At 44.6% G+C, this 26,820-nt stretch overlaps 1 protein-coding gene across 1 annotated transcript in view; it reads left to right on the top strand.

Moving 5' to 3' along the window:
• LOC134983414 (zinc finger protein 268-like) overlaps positions 1-25,812 on the top strand; it is a gene marked incomplete at its 5' end in the record, with an annotated part of 129,953 nt that extends 104,141 nt beyond the window's left edge. Inside the window, one exon of the mRNA XM_063949103.1 lies at positions 24,320-25,812. Within this exon, the coding sequence (XP_063805173.1) occupies positions 24,320-25,413 (1,094 nt within the window). The remainder of the gene's footprint in view (positions 1-24,319) is intronic.
• Between the last annotated feature and the right edge of the window lie 1,008 nt (positions 25,813-26,820).

Raw genomic sequence — 26,820 nt, 5'->3', positions numbered from 1 at the left:
GGTCGGGAAAGAAAGAAGTAAACATCCTTTCTCTTTCATCCACTAGGGGACACTGGAGTCTTATACAGTAGGGGTGTGAAGCTTGCAACCGGAGGTGTGGCACAATCTAAAAATTAGTATTGTCTGCACAGCCGGCTCCTCTCCCTTCACATCCCTCAGTTTGAAAAATTGTGCCAAGGAGGTACAAGCACAAGAAGGGAGCTCCTCCTCCATTTCAGTACTGAGACTGAGTTAACCTAATGTAAAGGGGGACGAAAGTCTTAAGAATAGAGAGACAATGATCCCTACTAAAGGATCTGCATCTCTCCTCAGAAAATCCGGAGCACAGAGTCAGCAGTGAGTACTGGTTGTAAAGGGGCCCTAGTTACAGTTAAACTTATGGTAACCATAGCTTCTTCATGGATCCAGGAGGCAGTTTGACAGACTTCCTCCCACGGACCGCACACAACGCTGCTACCTTCTGGCTCTTAGCCCTGGGACTCAGCAGCCCTCCTTCCGCTGCCGCTGTGACAGAACAATCGGTCTGAAACACTCCCTGGCCGTCTATACACTCCCGCTTCATGTCAGCTCCCCCGCCCTCCTTCCTCTACCGACAGAGGGCTGAGGGAGAAGCAGCGCGGCTGTCAGCGGCAGCGTATACCGCCGCCTCTTAAACACACATCGGGGCGCTTGAAAAGAGCGCCGCCGCCCGCTGAAACGACATATCTCTCATGGCTGCAGCCGCAGCTTCTCCTGCACTCGCCGGGACCCGGGCTATATCCCCCGCACACTTCCTCCCACCGTCGGCGCTAGTACGAGGGCGCGGAGGGCTGGAAAAGATGACGGGGGAACGAGCAGCAGCGGCTTCTCATACGCTGCTGCCTTATAACTTAAGACCTGGTAGGCTAGCAGCGCAGCTCCTCCGCCGCTCCCCTTTTATAGAGAGTAGAGGCTATTCCATTTGGGGGTTAGATGATGTTTGATGAGTTAGACAAGTGGATTTCGCAAGCAACTGCAGTGACATCTACGTTTCTACCTACTTCTTACTCGAGCACCACGTCACACGTTAGAGGAGGTTGCTCGGGACCAGTGTTTAAATTCATTTGATCGCTGTCATACCGAGCCAGAAGAGGTTTTGGAGCAACAGACTCGTGGAACCAGAGGTAGAGGTCATTCACAGTCGACACCAGAAAAGCAGGACAGACCTGACAAACCCGTGGTATGATGGTTTTCCTGCTCACCTGGGGTCCCCCTTGGGGGGCGCAGAGTTGGAAGGTTACTTGATTTGGTGGTCCCGCCTGGACCAAAACATCACCAGACGTCTGGATCATCCAGATATTTCCCAGGGTTACAGGATAGTTACAAGAGCGTCCACACAGTCCATTTATTTGCAGCGCGAGGGCCTAGGTGCCCGTTGTGAGCAGGAGCGTTACAGGAGGCAACTTCAAAGACTCCTGCATACAAAGGGTTAAGTCGCCAGTCCCATATCCTCAATGAGGAACAGGATTTTATTCAAAACTTTTGGTAGTGCAAAATACCTTCATATCCCGATTTGGACCCCTCACCAAGCTTACTTAAGATTTGCACCGGTGTGGGATCACTACCGAATCAGTGCCCTGCCATTCGGTCTATCATCAGCTCCAAGAATCTTTATAAAGATCAAAGCAATAGTGGTGACAGGATTGAGACAGGGGTCACGATCATACCTTATCTAGACAATCTACTGATCAAGGCCTCATCTCAGAAACAGCTGATAAAGGATGCTCAGGCATCTCATCAATTTCTCATTCAACATGGGTGGATTGTGAACCTCCAGAAATCCAACCACATGCCAACTCCACAGATTCATTTCCTCGATTTCATCTTGGACACGATACAATTAAGAGTATTCCTACCAGAGAACTAGATCTAGGACCCACAGAGGTTAGTGGCTCAGGTACTAAGGACACAGACGGGTTCTCTACACCTCTGTGCTACTTCTCGAGAAGAGGGTGGCGCCGTTCGCAGCTCTCCGGTACGGCGGACTTCATTCCTGACCATTCCAGATGAAACTCATTGCTCAGGGAGCAGGTTCGCACTGGCTTCTACATCGAAGAATCCAGCTTCCACCACACATACGAACCTACTTGATTTGGTGGTCGTTGCACAAGAATCTCGCAGCAGGCAAGAGATTCGGCATTTGGGATTGGAGGATCCTGACAACGGACGCCACTCTCAGAGGTTGCGGTGCCGTCCTAGTGGAACAAATTCCTAATGGTTTGCAGATTCAAGATGGAATAAATCCAGTCAGTTATTGTGGGTTTAGAACATGGAGGGGTCATGGTATCCATGGACATAAAGGATGGACGTTACAGGAGAGCAGCCTACCCATAGACATTCTCGAACTGAGAGCAGTTTACAATGTGCTTCTCTTAGCCGCAGACCTAGTCATGGGTCAACACTTAAAGATACAGTCGGACAATGTCACGATGACGTCTTACATAAACCATCAAGGAGGAACAAAGAGCAGGATGGCGTTAAAGGAAGCCACAAAGATCTTTTTGTGGGCAAAAAGGCGAAACATCATCCTCTCGGCAGTGTTCATTCCAGGTGTAGAAAACTGTGAAGCAGATTATCTCAGCCGCCAGGACATGCATCCGGGAGAGTGGTGCCTACATCCACGGATTTTCGAAATGGTGGTGAGGAGATGGGGTCTATCTCAAGTCGATCTAATGGCGTCTTGGCAAAACCATCAGCTGCTTGTCCAGGACAAAAGATCCAGCAGCAGAAGGAGTGGACGCATTAACACTTCCTTGGTGTTACAGGAGGGTTTACATTTTTCCACCTTTCCCACTCATACCCAGGGTTCTGAAACGGTTGAAACGAGAACGAGTGTGGGCATTTCTAATCGCACTAGATTAGCCCCGCAAGAGTTGGTACTCAGACCTGCGAGGGTTACTAGTGGAAGATCCTTGGCGGTTACCTCAGAGGGAGGACCTGCTATCTCAGGGACTGTTCCAACACCCACACCTGCACAGGCGGCATTTAACGGCGTGGCTATTGAAACCCGGATCTTAAGAAACAGAAGGATACCAAGAACGGCCATTCCTACAATGTTTGCCGCTAGGAAGCCGGTCACAGCCATGCACTACTACAGGATTTGGAAGAGGTACATGGACTTATGTCAAGAATGTGGGTGGAATTCAACGATCTTCCACTTATCCAGACTTCTACTTTTCCTTCAGGCCGGTCTAGATGTAGGACTGAGGCTAGGCCCTCTGAAGGTTCAAATTTCGTTTCTCTCTATACTATTTCAACAAGCGGTTAGCATTCTTGCCAGAGGTTCAAACCTTTTTACAGGGGGTTCTGAGGATACAACCCCCTTTTCGTCCTACCACTGCGCCATGGGACTTAAATTTGGTGTTGGAATTTTTGAGATCTCCAACTTTTGAGCCGTTAGCAAGAACAGACCTGAAATATCTCTTTTGGAAGGTCACATTATTGATTGCCTTGGTTTCGGCCAGGCGGGTTTCTGAGTTGGGAGCCTTATCGTGTAAGAGTCCTATGAATGTTTCATGAGGATAGGGCAGAACTCCGAACAAGAGCAGGTTTCCTTCCTAAGGTTTGTTTCACGTAAACCAGCCAATTGTGGTCCCATCTTTTCAGGGTCTCGCAGATGGGGAAGTGTCCTTGGATGTTGTCTGAGCTTTAAGGGTATATGTACAAGTTACGTCGTCCTTCAGAAAGTCGGACCATTGTTTGTTCTTTATGATGGGCCAAAGAAGGGGTGCCAGCATCTAAGCAGCCTTTGTCTAGATGGATTCGACTTGCCATTCGGCAAGCTTATATTTCCTGTGGCAAACAGGTTACGGTTCAGACGGGTGCTTATACCACCAGATCAGTGGGTGCCTCATGGGCGGCTGCCAGACGTGTTTCCACTACTCAACAGACAAAGAGGAGTAGGTGCAAATTCCCTCCCCCTAAATTCCCTTCCGCACACTGAAAATTACCCTGTAACCATACCTGAACCTATCTGTTAATAAAATTCAGAGAATTAGTCACAAATGTTTGCAAACACATGTTTAGCTGCTGAGTCACGTCACGCCTTCTCTGATACAGCAGTCCTAACCTACATAATAGCAATGCCCACATAGGGCCATGTAATTTGTCACAGTAGGCCTCATGATAAAGGCTATTACTAAAACACTTCCAGACAGAGAGCTAACTTACCCTGGAGTCACCCCCAGGATCTCCCATTGGCACTACAAGGAACAGCATGCCTTCCAAATGCTGCTCCCATTCAATTCCACTACTCAACTTTGCAGAGCGGCGACGTGGTCCTCAGCCCACACGTTCGTGAAATTTGACAAGTTTGATACCTTTGGGTCCGTAGACTGTAAGTTCGGACGTTTTTTTGGGAGCACTCTTGTTAATTTAATTGCAAATAAAATATAACCTTTAGGAAATATTCACTAAAAATTCATATAAATTGATCCTACTTAATTAAAAGAAAGATTACTATTGACTGAATTGTCTTACTATCAGTATTATATCAATCAGGGTGAAAAGTATTTTATTTAGAAGAAATATATTCATATGTGTAATACTTTACCATCTAGAACAATGCCAGACAGCCGTGGGCTCTCCCTATTGTTTCCTGTAAATAGAATCAGTTACATGTGCATGGTATACACACACACACACACACACACACACACACACACACACACACCTTATTCATTATCATTTTCAGAAGGGAGACGCTGAGGCTTATATATACTGTCTATGTATGGTAGGTATCCCTTCCATACCTACCATACATAGACAGGAAAACTATGTATATAGGAAACTATAGGTCTGTAAGACAATACAGAAGAAACTATAGGTCAGCAAGACAATAGAGAAGGAAACTATAGGTCAGTAAAACAATACAGAATAAACTATAGGTCAGCAAGACAATACAGAAGGAAACTATAGGTCAGAAAGACTACAGTAAGCCACTATACGTCAGTAAGACAAACTATAGGTCATTAAGACAATACAGAAGAAACTATAGGTCATTAAGACAATACAGAAGAAACTATAGGTCAGTAAGACAATACAGAAGAAACTAGGTCAGTAAGTCAATACAGTAGGAAACTATAGGTCAGTAAGACAATACACTAAGAAACTAGGTCATTAAGACAATACAGTAGGAAACTAGGTCAGTAAAACAATACAGAAGAAACTAGGTCAGCAAGACAATACAGTAGGAAACTATAGGTCAGTAAGACAATACAGTAGGAAACTAGGTCAGTAAGACAATACAGTAAGAAATAATAGGTCAGTTAGACAATACAGTAAGAAACTATAGGTCAGTAAGACATTACAGAAGGAAACTAAGTCAATAAAACAATACAGAAGAAACTATAGGTCAGTAAAACAATACAGAAGAAACTATAGGTCAGTAAGACAATACAGTAGTAAACTATAGGTCAGTAAGACAATATGGAAGGAAACTATAGGTCAGTAAGACAATACAGAAGGAAACTATAGATCAGTAAGACAATGCAGAAGGAAACTATAGGTCACTAAGACAATACTGAAGGAAACTATAGGTCAGTAAGACAATACTGTAGGAAACTATAGGTCAGTAAGACAATAAAGAAGGAAACTATAAGTCAGTAAAACAATACTGTAGGAAACTATAGGTCAGTAAGACCATGCAGTGAGAATAGTGGGGTGGCGGTAGTGAATGAAAGGGGGGAGGAGTAGGGGGTAGGGAAAGAGCAGCCGGCAAGAGTATTAACTTGGGTATTAAAGTTTTTACCACAACACTAAGTAATAATGATTATGGGTCACCGTTGCTGCATAAAGAGAATGATGCCCCTAGCACAGGGGGAAATACTGATCTTCGTTGTATGTATGTAAACGCAAGAAGCCTTACAGGAAAAAGGGGGAACTAGAAATCCTTGCAGCAAGCAAACAGTATGATACTATAGGCATTACTGAAACTTGGTGGGATGAGTCTCATGATTGGACAGTCAATCTAGAGGGTTATACGCTGTTCAGGAGAGACCGCTTAAATAAACGGGTGGAGGGGTATGTCTTTATGTAAAGCCGTTATTAAAACCTCATATACGGGAAGATATTCAAGAGGGGACTGTAAATACTATTGAGACGTTATGGGTAGAAATTGCATGCGGGGGTAAAGCAATAAAAAAGTTATTGGGGTTATGCTACAGGCCGCCTGGTATTAATGTGTCTGATGAGGAATTGTTACTGAAGCAAATTGAAAGAGCAGCAGGAGTAGGAGACATAGTAGTGATGGGAGACTTTAACTATCCAGAGATAAACTGGAAAATCCATTCATGTGATACTGCTAGGGGCAATATGTTTTTACACACACTAATGATATCTACTTCATTCAATTAATCGAGGAACCAACTGGTACAATGCAATCTTAGTCCTGGTATTAACAAACAATGGGGAATTGGTATCAAATATTATAGTAGGGGAGCCCATAGGAAACAGCGACCACGATATGGTCTCATTCAATATCAGCGTTCATAAGCAGTCCTATACTGGCTCAAGGATTGTAACAAAATATGCAAAAAAGAAATAAGAGCGGCTAAAGTAGAAACTGAAAAACTAGTAGCGAAGGAAAGCAAAGCAAATCCCATTTTTTTTTTAAGTATATCAACAGCAAGATATTAAAGGAGAGTATAGACCAGTGTTTCCCAACCACGGTCCTCAAGGCACACTAAAGGTGGGTACACACTAATAGATATATCTGCAGATCAATTGATCTGCAGATATATCTATGGACGGATCGGGCAGTGTGTTCAGCATACACACTGCCCGATCCGTTGGGGACTGACGTCATGAACTGGGCGGGCATGTACACACACCCGCCCAGTCCAGCTGTCAATCACCGCCGGCCGCCGCAGCATGTGTACGGGCGGTCGGCCAACCGCCCCGTACACACACAGCGACGCGTCAATATATCGGTAGATATATTGGCTGTCGGCTGTGCTGCGCGGCTGACGCGATACGTCTGTGAACGACGGAGTTCACAGGCGTATCGGCCGTACACACTGGCCGACGGTCCCGCGATATATTCAAAACAACGGCCGATATATCGACCAGTGTGTACGTGCCTTAACAGTCCTGGTTTTAGTGACATCCAGGCTTGAACACAGGTGACATAATTAGTACCTCAGTTATTTTGATGTAACCATCTGTGCTGAAGCCTGGATATCACTAAAACCTGCCTTGAGGACCGCGTTTGGGAATTCCTGCTATAGACCCTTTAAAAGACAAATTGGGAGTCTTAATCAAAAATGATAATGACATAGCGGACAAACTAAATTAGTTTTTTTTCAACTGTATGTACAAGAGAAGACCAAATGCAGGGACTAACACACAATGTCACCAAAGATAATGTCCCACTGCTAAGTGCTTATTTATGTGAGGAGGTAGTCTGTGACCGATTAATAAATGTAAAGATTAATAAGTCACCGGGTCCCGATGGAATTCACCCAAGAGTTCTTATGGAGCTTCACTCTGAACTTGCAAGGCCGCTATTTTTGATCTTTAAAGATTCAGTTATATCAGGTATGGTTCCCAAAGACTGGCGTATAGCGGAAGTACAGATGGGTCTAGTGTTATATTGACTAGTTTTCTGCACCTAGGCACAACATGACTTATTAGCATAAACCCTTCATCTATTGTTCTCAGCAGCAATACAATACAGAGAACAATACAGCAGGGGATTAAGTCCGACTGGCCAGTCTCGGTTAATCCTATTAAAGGTCAAGATAAACGTGGACCCATCTGTAGTGCCAATATTCAAAAAGGGGAGTAAAGCTGAACCAGGTAATTATAGACCAGTTAGTCTTACATCTATAATGGGGAAAGTATTGGGAGGTATTCTAAGGGATAGTATTCAGAAGTTCAATAAGGTCATTAAAAGGAACCAACATGGATTTGTGAAGGACAGATCATGTCAAACCAACTTACTTGGCTTTTATGAAACAGTAAGTGCGATCTTTGATCAAGGTAAGGTGGTGGATGTCATCTTTTTAGACTTTGCCAAAGCTTTCGACACAGTACCACACATGCGTCTTATCTATAAGCTACAAGGAATAGGGCTAGGGAGCACAATATGCACTTGGGTCAGTAATTGGTTAGATAATAGGGAGCAGCCCGTTGTGGTTAATGGATCATTTTCGAATTGGACTGAAGTGCTAAGTGGTGTGCCACAAGGGTCTGTACCAGGACCACTATTGTTCACGACCTGTCAGAAGGTCTATGGAGCATGGTGTCAATTTTTGCAGACGATACCAAATTGTGTAAGGTTATAAATAACTGAGGGGGGTGCTGAGTCTTCAGAACGACTTGCTTAAACTAGAAGCATGGGCAGCCAAATCGAGAATGAGCTTCAACACAGACAAGTGTAAGTTAATGCACTGTGATAGCAAGAACAAAAATTACACCTACCTACTAAATGGGGTAATATTAGGGGATTCTGTACTGGAAAAGGACTTAGGTGTCCTCATAGATAGCAAGCTAAGCAGCAGTACCCAAAGTAGGAGTGCAGCAAAGAAGGTTAATAAGATATTAGCATGCATAAAACGGGGAATTGATGCTAGGGACGAGCGTATTATACTCCCGTTATATAAATCACTAGTGAGGACACATCTTGAATACTGTAACAATAGTTTAAGGGAAAAAAATTGTGTGCAATCTAGCTGCTGGAAGAGACACACTTTCCTGAAGGATTCTTCTCCCTTAACCATAAGTGCCACAATAAAAGAAAAAAATGGAAAGCGTAACTTATCCTGCGCTCGTCTTTGTTTCCATCGACAGTATAAAATTCATAAAATACACTTATAAAATCCATACACATATTCATAGCAGCAAAAATTGAATTAAATAGATTGCACAGAAATCCTCGTGGGCAGAAAAAAGACTGGTGGATAATTACCAATGTGTATAGAACTGTGAAAACAGTTCTAAACCAGCATGCAGGTTTTTGTTTTGGAGGATCCCGGGAATCCCTGGAACAGAATGGCAAGTCCTCCAGTAAAATGTCCCACGGCTCCTGTGCGTTCCACCGACGCGTTTCTACTCCAGACCGGAGTCTTTTTCAGGTGTGATGTTCAGTGATTCAGGAACTCTGCTGCCAGACACAGCAATGGCTACTCTCTGCTCATGCTGCCTTGTACTGATTTAGAACTGTTTTCACAGTTCTATACACATTGGTAATTATCCACCAGTCTCTTTTCTGCCCATGAGGATTTCTGTGCAATCTATTTAATGAAATTTTTGCTGCTATGAATATGTGTATGGATTTTATAAGTGTATTTTATGAATTTTATATGTATTAAATTGTGATTCACTATATCGATTTCTTTAAAAAATTTTATGCACCAATATAATTTGCACTGAGCATCTGAATACTGTCGATGGAAACAAAGACGAGCGCAGGATAAGTTACGCTTTCCATTTTTTCTTTTATTGTGGCACATCTTGAATACTGTGTGCAGTTGTGGGCACCGTACTACAAAAAGGATATCCTGGAGCTAGAAAAGGTTCAGAGGCGGGCGACCAAACTAATTAAGGGCATGGAGACTCTGGAATACGAGGAAAGGCTTGCTAGGCTAGGCATGTTTATACTGGAAAAGAGGAGACTAAGAGGGGATATGATCAACATCTACAATTATATAAGGGGACAATACACAGAGCTTGCGCGTGACCTGTTTTTGGTAAGATCAGCACAGAGGACTCGTGGACACTTTCTTAGGTTAGAGGAGAGAAGATTCCGCATAAAGCGGGGAAATGTTTTTTTTCACAGTAAGGACAATACGTGTTTGGAATTCCCTGCCTGAGAGTTGTAATGGCGGACTCAGTCAACACCTTTAAGAATGGGTTGGATAAATTCCTAATGGATAAGGATATCCAGGATTATGGTGCGTAGTCAGGCACTATAGTTATTAGAAAAAAAAGGAATAAACACAATGGCTGACATCAGCATCAGACTAAATTTAGTCCAAAAATAATACTGCACAGGAAACCACAAATAGGTTGAACTCGATGGACAAATTGTCTTTTCTCTTACGTCCTAGAGGATGCTGGGGTCCATATTAGTACCATGGGGTATAGACGGGTCCACCAGGAGCCATTGGCACTTAAAGAGTTTAATAGAGTGGGCTGGCTCCTCCCTCTGCCCCTCCGTTTAGAAAATGTGCCCGGAGGAGCCGGTCACAGCTAGGGGAGCTCTACAAAGCTTTCTTAGTAAAAGTTTTTCTTAGAGTTTTTATATTACAGGGAGGCTGCTGGCAACAGTCTCCCTGCATCGAGGGACTGAGGGGGAGAGCAGTGTCCACCCTGCGGGGTCTGAGCCACTGTCTCCGCTGACTGGACACTGAGCTCCAGAGGGGATAGATTGCTCCCGGCCACAGGGGAACGCTCACCCCAGCAGCATGCCGCCACCCCCTTGCAGAGCTGAAGTGTGGCGCTGAGTCACCGTCCCCCCTCCCAACAAGTGGGGGGTCGGTGTGAAGATGGCTACAGGGTAGGAGCGCAGTATTAACTGTGCTCCCGGACGGCTCAGCGGTACCTAGGTGCGGTGCTGTGAGGGGCACCCCGAGTCAGCGCCTGACCCTACACTGACCATTCCAGCCTGTCGGGGTCTGCGGATCTCAGCCAGCACACACAACCTCAGGCCAAGTGGAAGATCAGTCCCTCCAGTGCAACTCCAGCTATCTGTACAGTACCAGGGGGTTGTAGAAGGGAGGGGAAGCTGTGTAAGACTGTGTCACCTATTAAGGGACACAGTCAGCGTTGGTTTGGGGTCTCCCTATACCTAAAATAGCGCTGTGTGTGGGTTGGCTCCAATCTCTGTGTCTCTCTGCCATTCTTGGGGGGGGGGGGGGGGGACTCTGTCTGCCAGTACCCTGTGTGTATGTGAGGTGAGTAGTGTGTAACAGCAAACATGTCTATAGACTCTTTCATATGCTGCAGAGGATTTATCTTCTCGGGAAGATCCCATCCCATGTAGTCAGGATTGCACTGTTGTAGCGCAGATCCCAGCTAGAGAACTGGAGTGGTTAGCCTCTCTTAGGGAGACTATTTCTCAGATTTCTGAGAGGGTTACAAGAACTGAGCATGCAACTCAGGTACTGCAATCCTCTATGGTTGTATGGTCTGATACTGCTCCCTCGGGGTCCCCTGCGGTTCATTCTCACAAACGTGCGCTTGCCAAGATTACGCAGGATGACACGGACACCGATTCTGACACTGCAGACGGTGACGGGGATGTGTCGTGGGGGACGGCGTCATTTGCTAAGGGGGTGCAGTTGATGATTGAGGCCATACGGGATGTGTTGCGTATTTTGGACACTCCTCCTGAGCAGGTAGAGGAGGCCTTTTTCACGGACAGTAAGAAGCCCCTCTCACCTCTACAGCATCTAAGGAATTAAATGCTATATTTGAAAAGGCCTGGGAAAATCCAGTGAAAAAATTACAGATCCCTAAGAAGGTCTTGGTTGCTTTTCCATTGCCAGAGGATGATAGAATGAAATGGGAGTCTCCACCTATAGTGGTCGCCTCTGTTTCCAGGCTGTCAAAATAAGTGGTTTTACCAGTCCCGGGATCTACCACGTTGAAGGACCCGGCTGATCGCAAGGTGGATGCTACGCTCAAATCCATATATACGGCTTCAGGGGCTATACTGCAGCCTACTATTGCCTGTGCATGGATTTCTAAAGCTGCAGCCAGGTGGTCAATCACTCTGCAGGAGGACTTGACTACAATGGATAAAGGTGACAATGATTTATTCTTACGTAACATTCAGGATTCTGCAGCGTTCCTGGTAGATTCCAAGAAGGACCTGGGTTCCACGGCTACGGGGATCTCCTCCATGTCTGTCTCGGCTCGCAGGGGTCCTAGGCTGCGCCAATGGTCTGCAGACGCAGAATCCAGGAAAAGCGTGGAGGGCCTACCCTACACAGGTCAGGCTTTATTTGGGGAGGCGCTGGATGCGTGGATTGCCATGGCTACCGAGGGTAAGTCTCCTTTTCTCCCCTCAGCTGCACCGGCTACGAAGAAGCCTTTTACACCAGTCACGTCACAGGCCTTTCGGCCCGCGAGGCCTAGAAAGAACAAGCCTTCTCACACCTTCTTCAGAGGTGGTTGTGCTAAAGGAAAAAAGCCTGCTCCTGCAGGTTCCCAGGACCAGAAGCCTGCTTCTGGTACCCCCAAGTTCTCCGCATGACGGTGGACCGCACAGCCTGGAGGAAGGTCAGGTGGAAGCAAGATTCCGGCATTTCAGTCATGTCTGGGTGTCATCTGGCCTGGACCCTTTGATATAGGATATAGTGTCCAGGGGGTACAGACAGGCGTTTCAAACTCTCCCACCTCACCGTTTCTTCAAATCAGGCTTACCGGCTTTGCCGGCAGACAGAGCTATTCTTCTGGAAGCTATCCGAAAATTGGTAGTGTCCGAGGTTATTGTTCCAGTTCCGCCTCATCGGTGGAACAAGGGTTACTATTCGAACCTTTTCGTGGTACCGACGCTGGAAGGTTCTGTATGGCCAATTCTGAACTTGGGGAGGTGGATGTCCTTGTCCACCTAGGGACAAATAAATCTGGCAAATACTGAACTCATTGCCGTAAAAGATGAATTTAGAAAGTTAGGGACTGCTCTGAAGCAGGTGCAACCACTGTATCTTTTTCAGAAGTATTGCCAGTACACAGAGGGGAAGACAGAACTCATCGCATCAGAAAATTCAATGTTTGGCTGAGGACATGGTGCAATGAGGAGAGATTTAGATTTATAGGCCAAAGTCACACCATCTGGCAAGATAGCAGCTTATACAAAAGTGACGGCCTGCACCCATCTTCAAGGGGAACGAGAATACTAACTGAACAGTTTGGATGCTTCATCAAGAACTATTTAAATTAACAGAGGGGGGCAGTGAACCAAACAGGAATAACACAGAGGTATTGTTTCTGCAGGCAAAGGGAATAGGAAGCATATCCACAGCAACAGAAGATAATGCAGATCAAAACCAAATAAAAATAGGTAGAGAGAAGAACATAGCTAGGAAAAGAAAAAGCACAAACAAAACTCTAAAAGCTATGTGTGCAAATGCTAGGTGCTTAGGAAATAAAATCCCAGAACTAATTGCAATAATGACAAGGGATGATCTAGACATTGTGGCAATTACAGAGTCATGGTACAATGAAAATCATGACTGGGACATAGCTATATGTTATGCACACCAGTGCCTGAAGGAAAGTACTGGTGTCAGAACTGTTATGCACTCCAGTGTCTGCAGGAATGTACTGGTGTTTGAACTGTTATGCAAAACAAATGGACTCACAGACAAACTGGAGAATATGACATAACGTACACAGAAGGTGATAGGGTAACAAAATACACACAAAGTGAACAGAGAAGCCCAGAGGCTAAGGAACTGGGTATCTCCCTTGTATTAGAACTGCTCAGATGGAAAAAGCAAGATGTTGTGTTTTAATACGTAGAGAACCCGAAATGCTGTTGCTAAGGGCAACAGCAAAACCCTAAAGGGTTACCAACGGGTGTGGCAGTAAACTCCTTGGTCAGAGATGGAATGATAGACACAAGGAGAGTCTCCACAATCCTAATTCTCACTTGCAGTGCACAGGTTTTAGCTTACTGCCACTAAACTGACCCCTGACACCTAGCACAGTGAGACAGGATTAGACAGGCAAGTCTTAGAATACAGCCGCAAACTTGCTAAGTTCATAGAGTAGTAACAGAACCCCAGCAAGCTAAACGACTAACTCCAGTCTTACGGCTAGGTCTGGATTGGCAGAGTGTAATACCAAATCCCCAGGCCTATTTGCAGTAAGCAACAAACAAATACAAAGCTACACAGTACTGGCTAACTTTCATGAACTGACTAACCAACAAAGATTCAGCAGCATCTGCTTACTCTGAAAAGAGGCCTTATAAAGCAGGTGCTGTCCACGCCCCACTCAGACCTCACAGACTGTGAGCACAAAAACCAGCACCGGATCCCCTGCCGTGCACAGAGCCTATAACCACTGCACAGCAAAAGACCCGAACCGGAGTATCAGCTGCGCTCAGGTTACTCCACTAGCACTTGTCTCCCGGTTGCCATGACGACGTGGCAGCACAGGGCAGGAGACCCTAACACTATACTGGGATATACTTTATTTAGGAAGGACAGAATTGGAAAAATCGGAGGAGGGGTAGCAATGTATGTAAAAAAAAAAAGCATAAATACTACATAAATACAAAGTATTGAAGAAAAAACGGTGCCCTTTGGGTGACCATAGGAGCAGGGGAAAAGTCGATTATTCGTATTGGCGTGATATACAGGCCACCAGGTCAGGAAGAGGAACTCGACAAGAACCTATTGCAGGACATAACTAAAATGGCATTAAAAGGAGAGGTAATAATCATGGGAGACTTTAATCTTCCTGATTTAAACTGGGAGGTGTCTGTTGCTAGTTCCACTAGAAGTAGGGACATTTTAAATTCCCTTCAGGGAGCATCCCTCCACCAATTGGTGAGGGGCCCACTCGGAAAGACGCAATATTAGACTTGATACTTAAATGGAGACAGAATATCGGACGTAAAAGTGGGTGAAAACCTGGGATCCAGTGATCATCAAGCAGTATGGTTCAGCATAAAGACAGAGAATGACTCAAACCATACAAAAACAAAGGTGTTGAATTTTAGGAAGGCTGATTTTGTAGGGATGGGAAAATGTGTAAGCGATTCTTTGGCAGAGTGGAGGAACTTGGAAACAGTGCAGGAGAGGTGGGAAACATTAAAATGTGCAATATTAAAGGCAACAGACCATTGTATCAAAAGTGTTAGGAAAAACACAAGGAAAAGGAAGCCAGTGTGGTTTGCGAAAGAAATAGCAAATATTGTGAAAGAAAAAGATGGCTTTTAGGAAATATAAGCAGACACAAAATAATGAAGACAAAGATATATCTTGTTAGACAGAAGGAGACAAAGAAGGTAATCAGATGTGCAAAGGCACAAGCTGAGGAGAAAATGGCCCAGTCAGTGGGTAAAGGAGGCAAAACTTTTTTTAGGTATATAAGCGAAAGGAGAAAAACAAAAGGTGGAATTATAAAACTAAAGACAGAGACTGGGAGTCTTGTTGAAGGAGACAATTTAATAGCAGATCATCTTAATAATTATTTTTGCTCAGTATTCACTACTGAAAGAGGGGGGAAGGGCCACAGTTAAGTTGCAGTGATATTTAGGAAAATAAAACAAGTACATTTACAGAGGAGAAGGTCCAAATAGAACTCTCAAAGCTGAAAGTGGACACATCTATGGGGCCAGATGGGATACATCCAAGGATACTAAAAGAACTTAGAGGTGCGGGTAGCACCATTGACATAATTATTCAACCAGTCATTAGCTACAGGAGTAATTCCTGAGGACTGGAAAAGAGCAAACGTAGTCCGACTGCACAAAAGTGGAAGCAAGGAAGAGGCAAACAACTACAGACCAGTGAGTCTTACATTCAGTAGTAGGGACATTGATGGAAACACTCTTAAAAGGAAAACTTGTAGGTTATCTCAAATCTGGCAATTTACAGGATCCCAAACAATGGATTCACTGGGGGGAGATCATGTCAAACAAATCTTATTGACTTTTTTGACTGTGTGACTAAAGTGATGGATAAGGGTGGAGCCATGGATATAGTTTATCTAGACTTTAGTAAGGATTTTGACACTGTTCCACATCGCAGACTGCTAAATAAACTTGAAAGTTTGGGATTGGATATTAGGATTATTGAATGTATAAGATCTTGGTTGAAGGATAGAAAACAGAGAGTTGTGGTAAATGGAGTGCATTCACAGGAGGGAAATGTTACCAGTGGAGTACCCCAGGGATCTGTACTTGGGCCAGTGCTTTTTAATATCTTTATTGGTGACATTGCATATGGCATTAAAGGGAAAGTATGCCTTTTTGCAGATGACACAAAGGTATGCAACAGGGTAGACACACCAGGTGGGGCAAAACAAATGATTGAGGATCTAGGTAGAATAGAGGAATGGTCAAGAGTGTGGCAATTACAGTTTAATGCCAAAAAATGCAAAATCATGCACTTGAGTCTCAAAAATCCATGGGCTAAATACAGTATTAATAGCACTATACTGGAAACTACTGAGGAGGAAAGGGATCTAGGAGTCACTATTTCAGATGACTTAAAGGCAGGTAAGCAATGTAACAAGGCAATGAGGAAGGCTAGTCAGATACTTGGCTGCATTGGGAGAGGAATCAGCAGCAGAAAGAAAGAAGTAATAATGCCACTGTATAGGTCATTGGTACGGCCTCATCTAGAATACTGTATTCAGTTCTGGAGGCCATATCTTCAAAAGGATATTAATACATTAGAAACTGTACAAAGAAGGGCAACTAAAATGGTGTATGGCCTACATCACAAAACATACCCAGAAAGACTAAGAAATCTCAATATGTATAGTTTGGAGCAGAGAAGGGAAAGGGGAGACATGATAGAAACTTTCAAATATATCAAGGGTTTTAACAAAGTCCAGGAGGGAAACATTCTCCAAATGAAGAGAAGCAATAGGACACGAGGACATGCACTGAGACTGGAGGGGGGGAGGTTCAGGGGAAATTTGCGGAAAAATTACTTCACAGAAAGGGTAGTGGACAATTGGAATAGCCTCCTATCAGAGGTGGTAGAGGCTAAGACAGTAGAGCAATTTAAACATGCATGGTATAGACATAAGGATATACTTACAAAGAAATAAGGATCAAATAAGGTTAGAGATAAAAATAATGTAATACAAAATGGGACAGACTGATGGGCCAAGTGGTTCTTATCTGCCGACAAATTCTATGTTTAAAGTCTTTGACCCTTTATCTCAGGGAGTTCAAGTTCAAGATGGAGTCTCTGAGAGCTGTCATCTCAGGACTGACGGAGGGGGAATTCCGGGTGTCCCTGGACATCAAGGATGCTTACCTCCACATTCCCATTTGGTCGCCGCATCAGGCTTATCTCAGGTTTGCACTGTTAAACGATCACTATCTGTTTCAACCGAGGGTCTTCACCAAGGTGATGGCAGAGATGATGGTTCTCCTCAGCAAGCAGGGGGTGAACATAATTCCATATCTAGACGATCTCCTGATCAAGGTTTCATCCAGGGAGAAGTTATTAAGATCCATTGTTCTCACGACACTCTGCTCAAGGAGCACGGTTGGATACTGAAACTTCCAAAGTCTCACCTGGAGCCAACAAGGAGCCTGTCTTTCCTGGGAATGATCCTCGACACGGAGGTGCAGAGGGTGTTTCTACCGGTGGAAAAAGCATTGGTGATTCAAACAATGGTCCGGGGTGTCTTGAAGCCTTCCCGGGTATCGGTTCATCAGTGCATCTGCTTTCTGGGGAAGATGGTTGCCTCCTACGAGGCTCTGCAGCATGGAAGGTTTCATGCTCGATCCTTTCAGATGGATCTCTTGGACCAGTGGTCGGGATTTCACCTACATATGCACCAGAGGATACGTCTGTCACCATGAGCCAGGATTTTGCTCCTCTGGTGGCTACAACTACCACACCTTCTGGAAGGCCGAAGGTTCGGGGTTCAGGACTGGATTTTTCTAACCACGGATGCAAGTCTAAGAGGTTGGGGAGCGGTCGCTCAGGGAGAAACCTTCCAAGGACGGTGTTCGTATCAAGAATCTCTTCTCCCAATAAACATCCTGGAGCTAAGGGCCGTGTACAATGGCCTTCTTCAAGCAGCACACCACTTACAGGATCGAGCTGTTCAGGTGCAGTTGGACAATGTGACAACAGTGGCCTACATAAACCAACAAGGTGGAACAAAGAGCAGGGCTGCAATGTCAGAGGTGTCAAGAATCCTCCTCTGGGCAGAAAGGCACGCAGTGGCGATGTCTGCAATCTTTATTCCGGGAGTAGACAACTGGGAAGCAGACTTCCTCAGCAGACACCATCTCTATCCAGGAGAGAGGGGCCTCCACTTTGAGGTGTTCGATGAGGTAACCTGATTGGTGGCGGTACCTCACATAGACATGATGGCCTCCCATCTCAACAAGAAGCTGTGGAGGTACTGTTCCAGGTCGAGAGACCCGCAGGCATTGGCAGTGGACACACTGGTAACACCGTGGGTGTTCACGTCAGTGTATGTGTTCCCCCCCACTTCCTCTGATTCCAACAGTTCTTCAACTTGTAAGAAGAACAAAGGTTCTGGCAATCCTCATTGCTCGGGACAGACCAAGGAGGGGTTGGTATGCGTATCTGCTGGATCTTCTGCTGGAAGATCCATGGCCCTTACTTCTTCGGGAGGATCGGTCCCGCGAGCTCTGATTGGCTCACGGGCAGTGCTGACTTGAACAAAGGCACCTGTACCCGCCGGAGACTAAGGGGAAGGAGAGGCGCAGGCTTCACTCTCCTCCCCTCACATCAGCGGTGGTGCGGGGAGCAGCAGAGGCAGGGAGGGAAGAGGAGCGGCGGCCCGTCGGTGTGGGTACGGCATACCCACGGCTAAATTCTTAAGGGTACGCCGTTCCTGCCCGTACCCGCATACTTGCACCGCTGCTCATAACTCACTGGTAACAGGGTGTTATAAGTATAGGGGGATGTATTTTGGGATGATGTTAATGTATTACTTAATTCAGTAGAAGGTTATAAAAAAAGTTTCTAGTAGCGCTGGTATGTGGCTGGTTCATACTTCTGTATTGATCTGATTATTCTCTGAGGTAAATGTTGCAGACCATCTTGGTATGAGGGTGAAAGTTCACATTATCAGTCTAAAGAGTATATCAGAGGATGTGGACTGTATGAATTCCTGTCCTATTAATCTGATAAATCAGTATACAAACTGTGTATCTGTGTATGTGTAACATTACAGTATATCATGTCTATAAGGAACATATATATATATACGTCAGTCAATGCAGAATGTAATTCAGCTATTGCTTCATGTCAGTAAGACAGGACGGTGTCATGTCTCCTGGTCCCCATGATGAGGATTTAGAGAAGTTAAGTTTATAATTTCTCAGTTGAATGATATATTTATACAGTCTGAAAACTTCTTCAGACCCTTCATGTCCCTCGAAGCATGCTTTTACACGTATAATGCAAGTCGTCAGATGTCGACACGGGGACGTGAGAGGGGATCTGTAGACAGAATGCTATCCTAGCAAAGTGTATTCAAACTATGATGCAAACTTCGGGGAAGAGTTAGAAATCGCTGTTACACTCCTGTACAGGAGATAAGAGATTATTTTACTATAAATACGAAGCCTGTGATAACATCCCCTATTTCTGATGCTATGTTTGAACACACCTGGAAAATCCCAGGCACATAAGTCCTGATTCTTAAGGGTATTTTCACGGCTTAGCCGTGTCCTGAAAAGGATAAGACATATTGGGGGATTTCTCCTGTGGTGCACACCGCTGTGTCCACATTATCAGATTACTATTACCTGACCCGTCCCCGGTTCAGCATCACTGAAAGAACAGGCTGGCCACATACTTGAGCCTACACTCCCATTTATATACTCGGCCAGTAAAACTGTCTTCAGGCCACCTATTGTGGGTGCATGGGTTTCCAGTACTATTGGAAAGTATGCAGGACCTCTGTTAGAATTTTATATATGTATATAAATGTTCGATTGGTAGGGATGCTCTTTTCTTGACCCTAGGGGCCGGATAACGGTAAGGTCCCGAGGTCCCCGCCTTTTTTTCGGGAAAGGAGGGGCAGGAACAGAATATGACATCTGTTCCACCTACTATTTTCGCATGACGCTTCCCCCTGGAAGTCCACTCAGGTGGGAGACAGGGATCCGCTACGGGTATGCATTACCTACAGTCGCAAGTCAATGACTTAACTGGCTCCCACCTGGCGGAATTATCAAAAGAAATTTGGAAACTAAATCTCTGATTTCCATTTGGAAAGGCAGTCTCTACGACTGGCGGGGCTAGGCCCGCTTCCCACTTGACCTTTGCTTCATACCTACATATGGTTGGCAATGCGACACTGTTAGATCAGTTCCGGAGGTTCTTAGGCCTCTCGTAGTTGCAGAGGATCCTTGTCCAGATGTTAACATCTTCCCTAATCCCGTAATATCTCACAGCACTGCTGTGGCGTAATTTAACGATTCCAGAACGAGTTCTTCTAGTGAAATCTCTAGGACAAGTGTTCAGAGCACATCTTGGGATGTAACAGTGAGCACGCCGTTGAGCTTCCACCTAGATTTCATTCCCTGAAAAGGGGTAAAATGGTTCCATCTACTCGAGGAACGCAGGTTCAGAAGTCGGACCTGGATCCTCCTCTCTCAGGAGAAAGTTTGACAGACATTCGCGCAAGGGGAGAACTTCCACGACTTGTCTGACTTCTTCGCACAAGCATTCTGTAACGAAGGTCGGACTGACATAGTTTACGTCAAAAAACTAAAACATTTGGTACGTTCCTCTGTAGGGTGGAACGAATGTTTTATCTCAAAATAAAGTTTTGAACACTGGGTTCCAGAACAAACCCACATTCAGTGGCAGTCAGCCCTCTGTTGGTTCCAGGGGCGTTTAGTCAGTGGAGGTGTTCTCTCCAGTTACACTTAATGGAACATAAAATCTGGCGTCCCTCATTGCCCTGGGACGGCCAAGGAGAGCTTGTTTTCAGGCTCTCAGGTTACTTTCAAAGGTTTGAAGGCTTCCGCATCGTCAAAAGGACCTGCGTCTGCAGGGGCCAGTTCTTAATAAACACTTACCGCATATCAGTTTGATGATATGGAAGTTGTGCGGCTGATATTAGCTCGGAATGGTATTCCAAGCAAAGTCATCCCTATGCTATTCAGGCAGGGGATGGAGTCACGTCAAGACTTTACCATAGTTATTGGAGGAAAGATGTCTTGGTGTACGTCCAAGAAACTTCCTTTAGTGGGGTTCCACTTAGGTCTTTTCCTTCTCTTTCCACAGTCCCGTGTGGTTGTGGGCCTATGATTAGGCTTGCTCAAGGTTCAGTTTTCGGCCTTGTTTGTTTTTTCTTCCGGAAACCATTGGCTGCGTTTCCTGCGGTGCAGACGTTCTTGAAAGGGGTTCTGCGGATACAGCCTCTTTTTTTTTGTGTGCCTCCTACGGAGCCATAGGATGTTGCTGTTATGTTACAAGTCCTGCATTCAGATTCATTGAACCTTTATGAGAGGCAGAATTTCAGTTTCTTACATGAAAACTGATCACTTTGTTAGCATTGGCATCCGCAAGGCGAGTGTTGGAATGTGGGACCTTATCTCACAAGAGCCCTCTTTGTTTTTTCATGAGTTTTGAGTTGCGCTAAAGACGCGTCAACAATTCCTTCCAAGGGTTGTGTCGGTTTCTCATATCAACCAACCTGTTGTGGTGTCAGTGGCTACTGACATTTCTACTTCAGTAAGTCCTTGGACGTGGTCCGGGCTTTGAAGGTATATGTGAAGAGGACTGCTCCTCTTATAAAGTCGGAAGCATTGTTTGTACTTCATGATCCCGATTAAAATTGGGTGTGCTGCTTCTAAGCAGACTATTTCTCGCTGGATCGAATGTACTATTCAGCATGTTTTCTGCGGCAGGTTTGCCGGAACCTAAATCGGTAAAGCATCACTCTACTCGTATAGTGGGCTCTTCCTGGACATCTGCCCGAGGTGTGTCGGCACTACAAATTTGCTGAGCAGTTGCGTGGGCAGGATCAAACGCATTTGCTAAGTTCTACAAGTTTGATACTTTGGCCTCTGATGACCTCCAGTTGGGTCAATTAGTTTGCAGGGTACATCAGCACTTTCCCTCCCCTAGTGGGAGCTTTGGTATAGGCCCCATGGTCTTTGATGCATCCCCAACATCCTCTAGGAAATAAGAGAAAATAGGATTTTAATATACCTACCGGTAAATCCTTTTCTCGTAGTCCATAGAGGATGTTGGGCGCCCACCCAGTGCTGATGTTTTCCTGTACGGTTGTTACTTGTTCAGTAATGGCAGCATTTGTTGCCACTCTTTGGTCATGTATACTGACATGTTTTCATTGAGTTACATGTGGTTGCATGTTATAAATTCAGTGTGATTTGGTGAAATCTCACCACACAATTTTGTAGTATCCTCTCTCGAGGTTGTCCATCTCCTCGGGCACAGTTCCTAAACTGAGGTCTGGAGGAGTGGCATAGAGGGAGGAGCCAACCTACACTATTCAAATTTTATAGTGCCCAAGGCTCCACAGGACCCGTCTATACCCCATGGTCTTTGATGCATCCCCAACATCCTCTACGGACTACGAAAAAAGGATTTACCGGTAGGTATATTAAAATCCTATTATTATTGCGCAAACAGGACAGCACTTTCTCTTCTTTGCTGTTTTATTATTGCAAAGCCCATGTCACCTGTAGTAATCCCACATGAGCGTTCATGTCACCTCTAGTAATCCCATATGAGCGCCCATGTCACCTCTAGTAATCCCACATGAGCGTCCATGTCACCTCTAGTAATCCCACATGAGCGTCCATGTAACCTCTAGTAATCCCACATGAGCATCCATGTCCACTCTAGCAATCCCACATGAGCGTCCGTGTCACCTCTAGTAATCCCACATGAGCGTCCGTGTCACCTCTAGTAATCCCACATGAGCGTCCATGTCACCTCTAGTAATCCCACATGAGCGTCCATGTCACCTCTAGTAATCCCACATGAGCGTCCATGTCACCTCTAGTAATCCCACATGAGCGTCCATGTCACCTCTAGTAATCCCACATGAGCGCCCATGTCACCTCTAGTAAACCTACGAGCGCCCATGTCACCTCTAGTAATCCCACATGAGCGTCCATGTCACCTCTAGTAATCCCACATGAGCGTCCATGTCACCTCTAGTAGTCCCACATGAGCGTCCATGTCATAGAAACATAGAATTTGACGGCAGATAAGAACCACTTGGCCCATCTAGTTTGCCCCCTTTTTTTTTTTTTTTTACGTTATTTTTATCTCTAACCTTGTTTGATCCTTATTTCTTTGTAAGGATATCCTTTGTCTATCCCATGCATGTTTAAATTGCTCTACTGTCTTAGCCTTTACCACCTCCGATGGGAGGCTATTCCACTTGTCCACTACCGTTTCTGTGAAGTAATTTTCCCGCAAATTTCCACTGAACCCCCCCCCCTCCAGTCTCAGTGCATGTCCCCGTGTCCTATTGCTTCTCTTCATTTGGAGAATGTTTCCCTCTTGGATTTTGTTAAAACTCTTGGTATATTTGAAAGTTTTCTATCAAGTCCCCCCTTTCCCTTCTCTGCTCCAAACTATACATATTGAGATTTCTTAGTCTTTCTGGGTATGTTTTGTGATGTAGGCCATGCACCATTTTAGTTGCCCTTCTTTGTACAGTTTCTAATGTATTAATATCCTTTTGAAGATATGGCCTCCAGAATTGAACACTGTATTCTAGATGAGGCCGTAGCAATGACCTATACAATGGCATTATTACTTATTTATTTCTGCTGCTGATTCCTCTCCCAATGCAGCCAAGCATCTGACTAGCCTTCCTCATTGCTTTGTTACATTGCTTACCTACCTTTAAGTCATCTGAAATAGTGACTCCTAGATCCCTTTCCTCCTCAGTAGTTTCCAGTATAGTGCCATTAATACTATATTTAGCCTTTGGATTTTTGAGACCCAAGTGCATGATTTTGCATTTGTCACCTCTAGTACTCCCACATGAGCGTCCATGTCACCTCTAGTAATCCCACATGAGCGTCCATGTCACCTCTAGTAATCCCACATGAGCGTCCATGTCACCTCTAGTAATCCCACATGAGCGTCCATGTCACCTCTAGTAATCCCACATGAGCGTCCGTGTCACCTCTAGTAATCCCACATGAGCGTTCAGTGTTGATCAAGCTCCAGTCTAAGCATCCTAGCTTTTTTTTGTTTTTTAATAAACATAAAAGCAATGATTTCAGGTAAAAAATGTCAGTTATAGAATTATATATTGTGTCCTGTAACACCCTGTGTATTGTCTATTCATTTTATATATTAATGTATTTTATTTCCAGCAGATGGGCACACAAGCAGGAACATCTCAGAAGGACATCTAATGTTATCCCTGGATTCTGAAATAACCGATAACGACAGTAGACAGGATTCTCCAGGAGATAACCCCATTACCCCAATTATACATCCAGCTCTATCAGCTGGTCTCTCTGATCCTGGGAAATGTTCTCCTGATCACTCTGATATTGGTGCATCTGTTACAGCTCTGACAGTAGATACAGTGTTTCCCTGTTCTATATATGCCAAATGTTTTACACAGAACACAAAGCGTATTACCAATCAGCCAGCTAAGGCAGGTGAGAGTCCATTTCCATGTTCTGAGTGTGGGAAATGTTTTACATATAAATCATATCTTGTTAGACATGAGAGAAGTCACACAGGTGAGAAGCCATATTCCTGTTCTGAGTGTGGGATATGTTTTACATGGAAATCAGTTCTTGTTATACATCAGAGAAGTCACACAGGTGAGAAGCCATATTCCTGTTCTGAGTGTGGGAAATGTTTTGCACTGAAATCACATCTTGTTCCACATCAGAGAAGTCACACAGGTGAGAAGCCATTTTCCTGTTCTGAGTGTGGGAAATGTTTTTCATCGACATCACATCTTGTTATACATCAGAGAAGTCACACAGGTGAGATGCCATTTTCCTGTTCTGAGTGTGGGAAATGTTTTTCATCGACATCACATCTTGTTAAACATCAGAGGAGTTACACAGGTGAGAAGCCATTTTCCTGTTCTGAGTGTGGGAAATGTTTTTCATGGACATCAGATCTTGTTAGACATGAGAGAAGTCACACAGGTGAGAAGCCATATTCCTGTTCTGAGTGTGGGAAATGTTTTACACAGAAATCAGCTCTTGTTATACATCAGAGAAGTCACACAGGTGAGAAGCCATATTCCTGTTCTGAGTGTGGGATATGTTTTACACAGAAATCAGCTCTTGTTAGACATGAGAGAAGTCACACAGGTGAGAAGCCGTATTCCTGTTCTGAGTGTGGGAAATGTTTTGCACACAAATCACATTTAGTTATACATCAGAGAAGTCACACAGGTGAGAAGCCATTTTCCTGTTCTGAGTGTGGGAAATGTTTTTCATCGACATCACATCTTGTTATACATCAGAGAAGTCACACAGGTGAGATGCCATTTTCCTGTTCTGAGTGTGGGAAATGTTTTGCACACAAATCATATTTTGTTATACATCAGAGAAGTCACACAGGTGAGATGCCATTTTCCTGTTCTGAGTGTGGGAAATGTTTTTCATCGACATCACATCTTGTTAGACATCAGAGGAGTCACACAGGTGAGAAGCCATTTTCCTGTTCTGAGTGTGGGAAATGTTTTGCACGGAAATCAGTTCTTGTTAAACATCAGCGATTTCACAGATGAGAAGCCATTTTCATGCTGTGAGAGAAATAAATCTGCTCTTGTTGAACATATTAGACATTACCCAAGTACGGAACCATTTACATCTTCTGGAGTATAATTATCACTGCCGTCCAATGTTCCTCAAGGGTGAATCCGATCTCTTATGCTTTATAAAATATACATGCTACCACTGGGTGATATAATCAGACATCATGGCCTGGTCTACCACTGCTATGCAGATTGCCTGCTTTTTGCACCATGTACTGAGAACGTAATACCAATCCTAAATGGTTGTCTAGCTGAGCGCCTGGGGTTGATGATGCCAGTTGGCTGTGACTCAGTCTTTGTGAAACATAATAGAAGCTCACCAACAAAGGACAAGACTACAGCTTTACCAACCATCTGGATTTACGCTTTGGTGCTCAGAATTGCAAAATACTAAACATGTGCTGAATCTTTGTGTTGTCCTGGTATGTGACTGACACAGACATCAGGTATCTGCCACATACTAATCCTAATTCTTCCATCTGTGGACCATAGCCAGAATCAAGCACTTTATTCCCTCAGAAGTTCATAGACTACTGCAATGCCATCTACCTGTGTCACCCAGCAAAAGAATTACAGAGCTTGCAGCTAGTACAGAATGCAGCAGCAAAGCTGTTACCTAACCCGCCCGTTCCTGCCACATAACACCCATTCTCTACTCCCTTCACCGGCTGCCTGTAAGATGACAAATCTATTTCATAATTGGCTAACTGACCTTCCCAGCCCAACATTACATGGTCCAAGGTACTAGAAGCAGCTTCTGCCTCCTTACTGCCCTGCTTGCTTGCTTGCTTCTACAGATGGACTGTTACCAGCAGTACCAAGAATCTCCTGTCATTCATTTATGGGTTGAACGTTTAGCTTTGACCATGGAACTCACTGCCTTGCACAGTCCAAGAGGCCTCCACTCTAGAGACCTTCACAAACAGACTGATGACTGTTACTCACGCTTTTCATTAATGTACCTCTATTTACTTCCTAAATAATACATCCCAAATGCTTAGGTCTTTTTTCTGCTGTTTATTTTGTATCTTGTGCTTTGTGTAAATGTGAATGTCTAATACCAGTTTCCACAATCTGTATTGCTGCACGACAATATGGCGGCCATTGGAACGTGTTTTCACTTCTTCTAGTTTGCCTAACTTGTTGCAGACACTCATCTTGATAAGGAGTGTCTGAGTGTTTTCAGATACAAGATCCTGTCCATATATACCCTGTACATTATCATGTGCATTAGAGTCACCCGGGTTCCATCTGCGGTGGTTTGTTGTATGTTACATCTATATGATGCGGATACTCCCCTGTGTTTCATAATAAAAGCTTTTGTTTGCATCTAATTATTACATTAAAGCTTTTATTTTTTATTCTGTTTTATATTCCCGT

The sequence above is a fragment of the Pseudophryne corroboree genome (assembly GCF_028390025.1).
Source record: "Pseudophryne corroboree isolate aPseCor3 chromosome 3 unlocalized genomic scaffold, aPseCor3.hap2 SUPER_3_unloc_14, whole genome shotgun sequence".
NCBI classification, from domain to species: domain Eukaryota; kingdom Metazoa; phylum Chordata; class Amphibia; order Anura; family Myobatrachidae; genus Pseudophryne; species Pseudophryne corroboree.
Note: the sequence above shows the minus strand (reverse complement) of the source record. Positions and strands in the feature narration are given on the sequence as shown.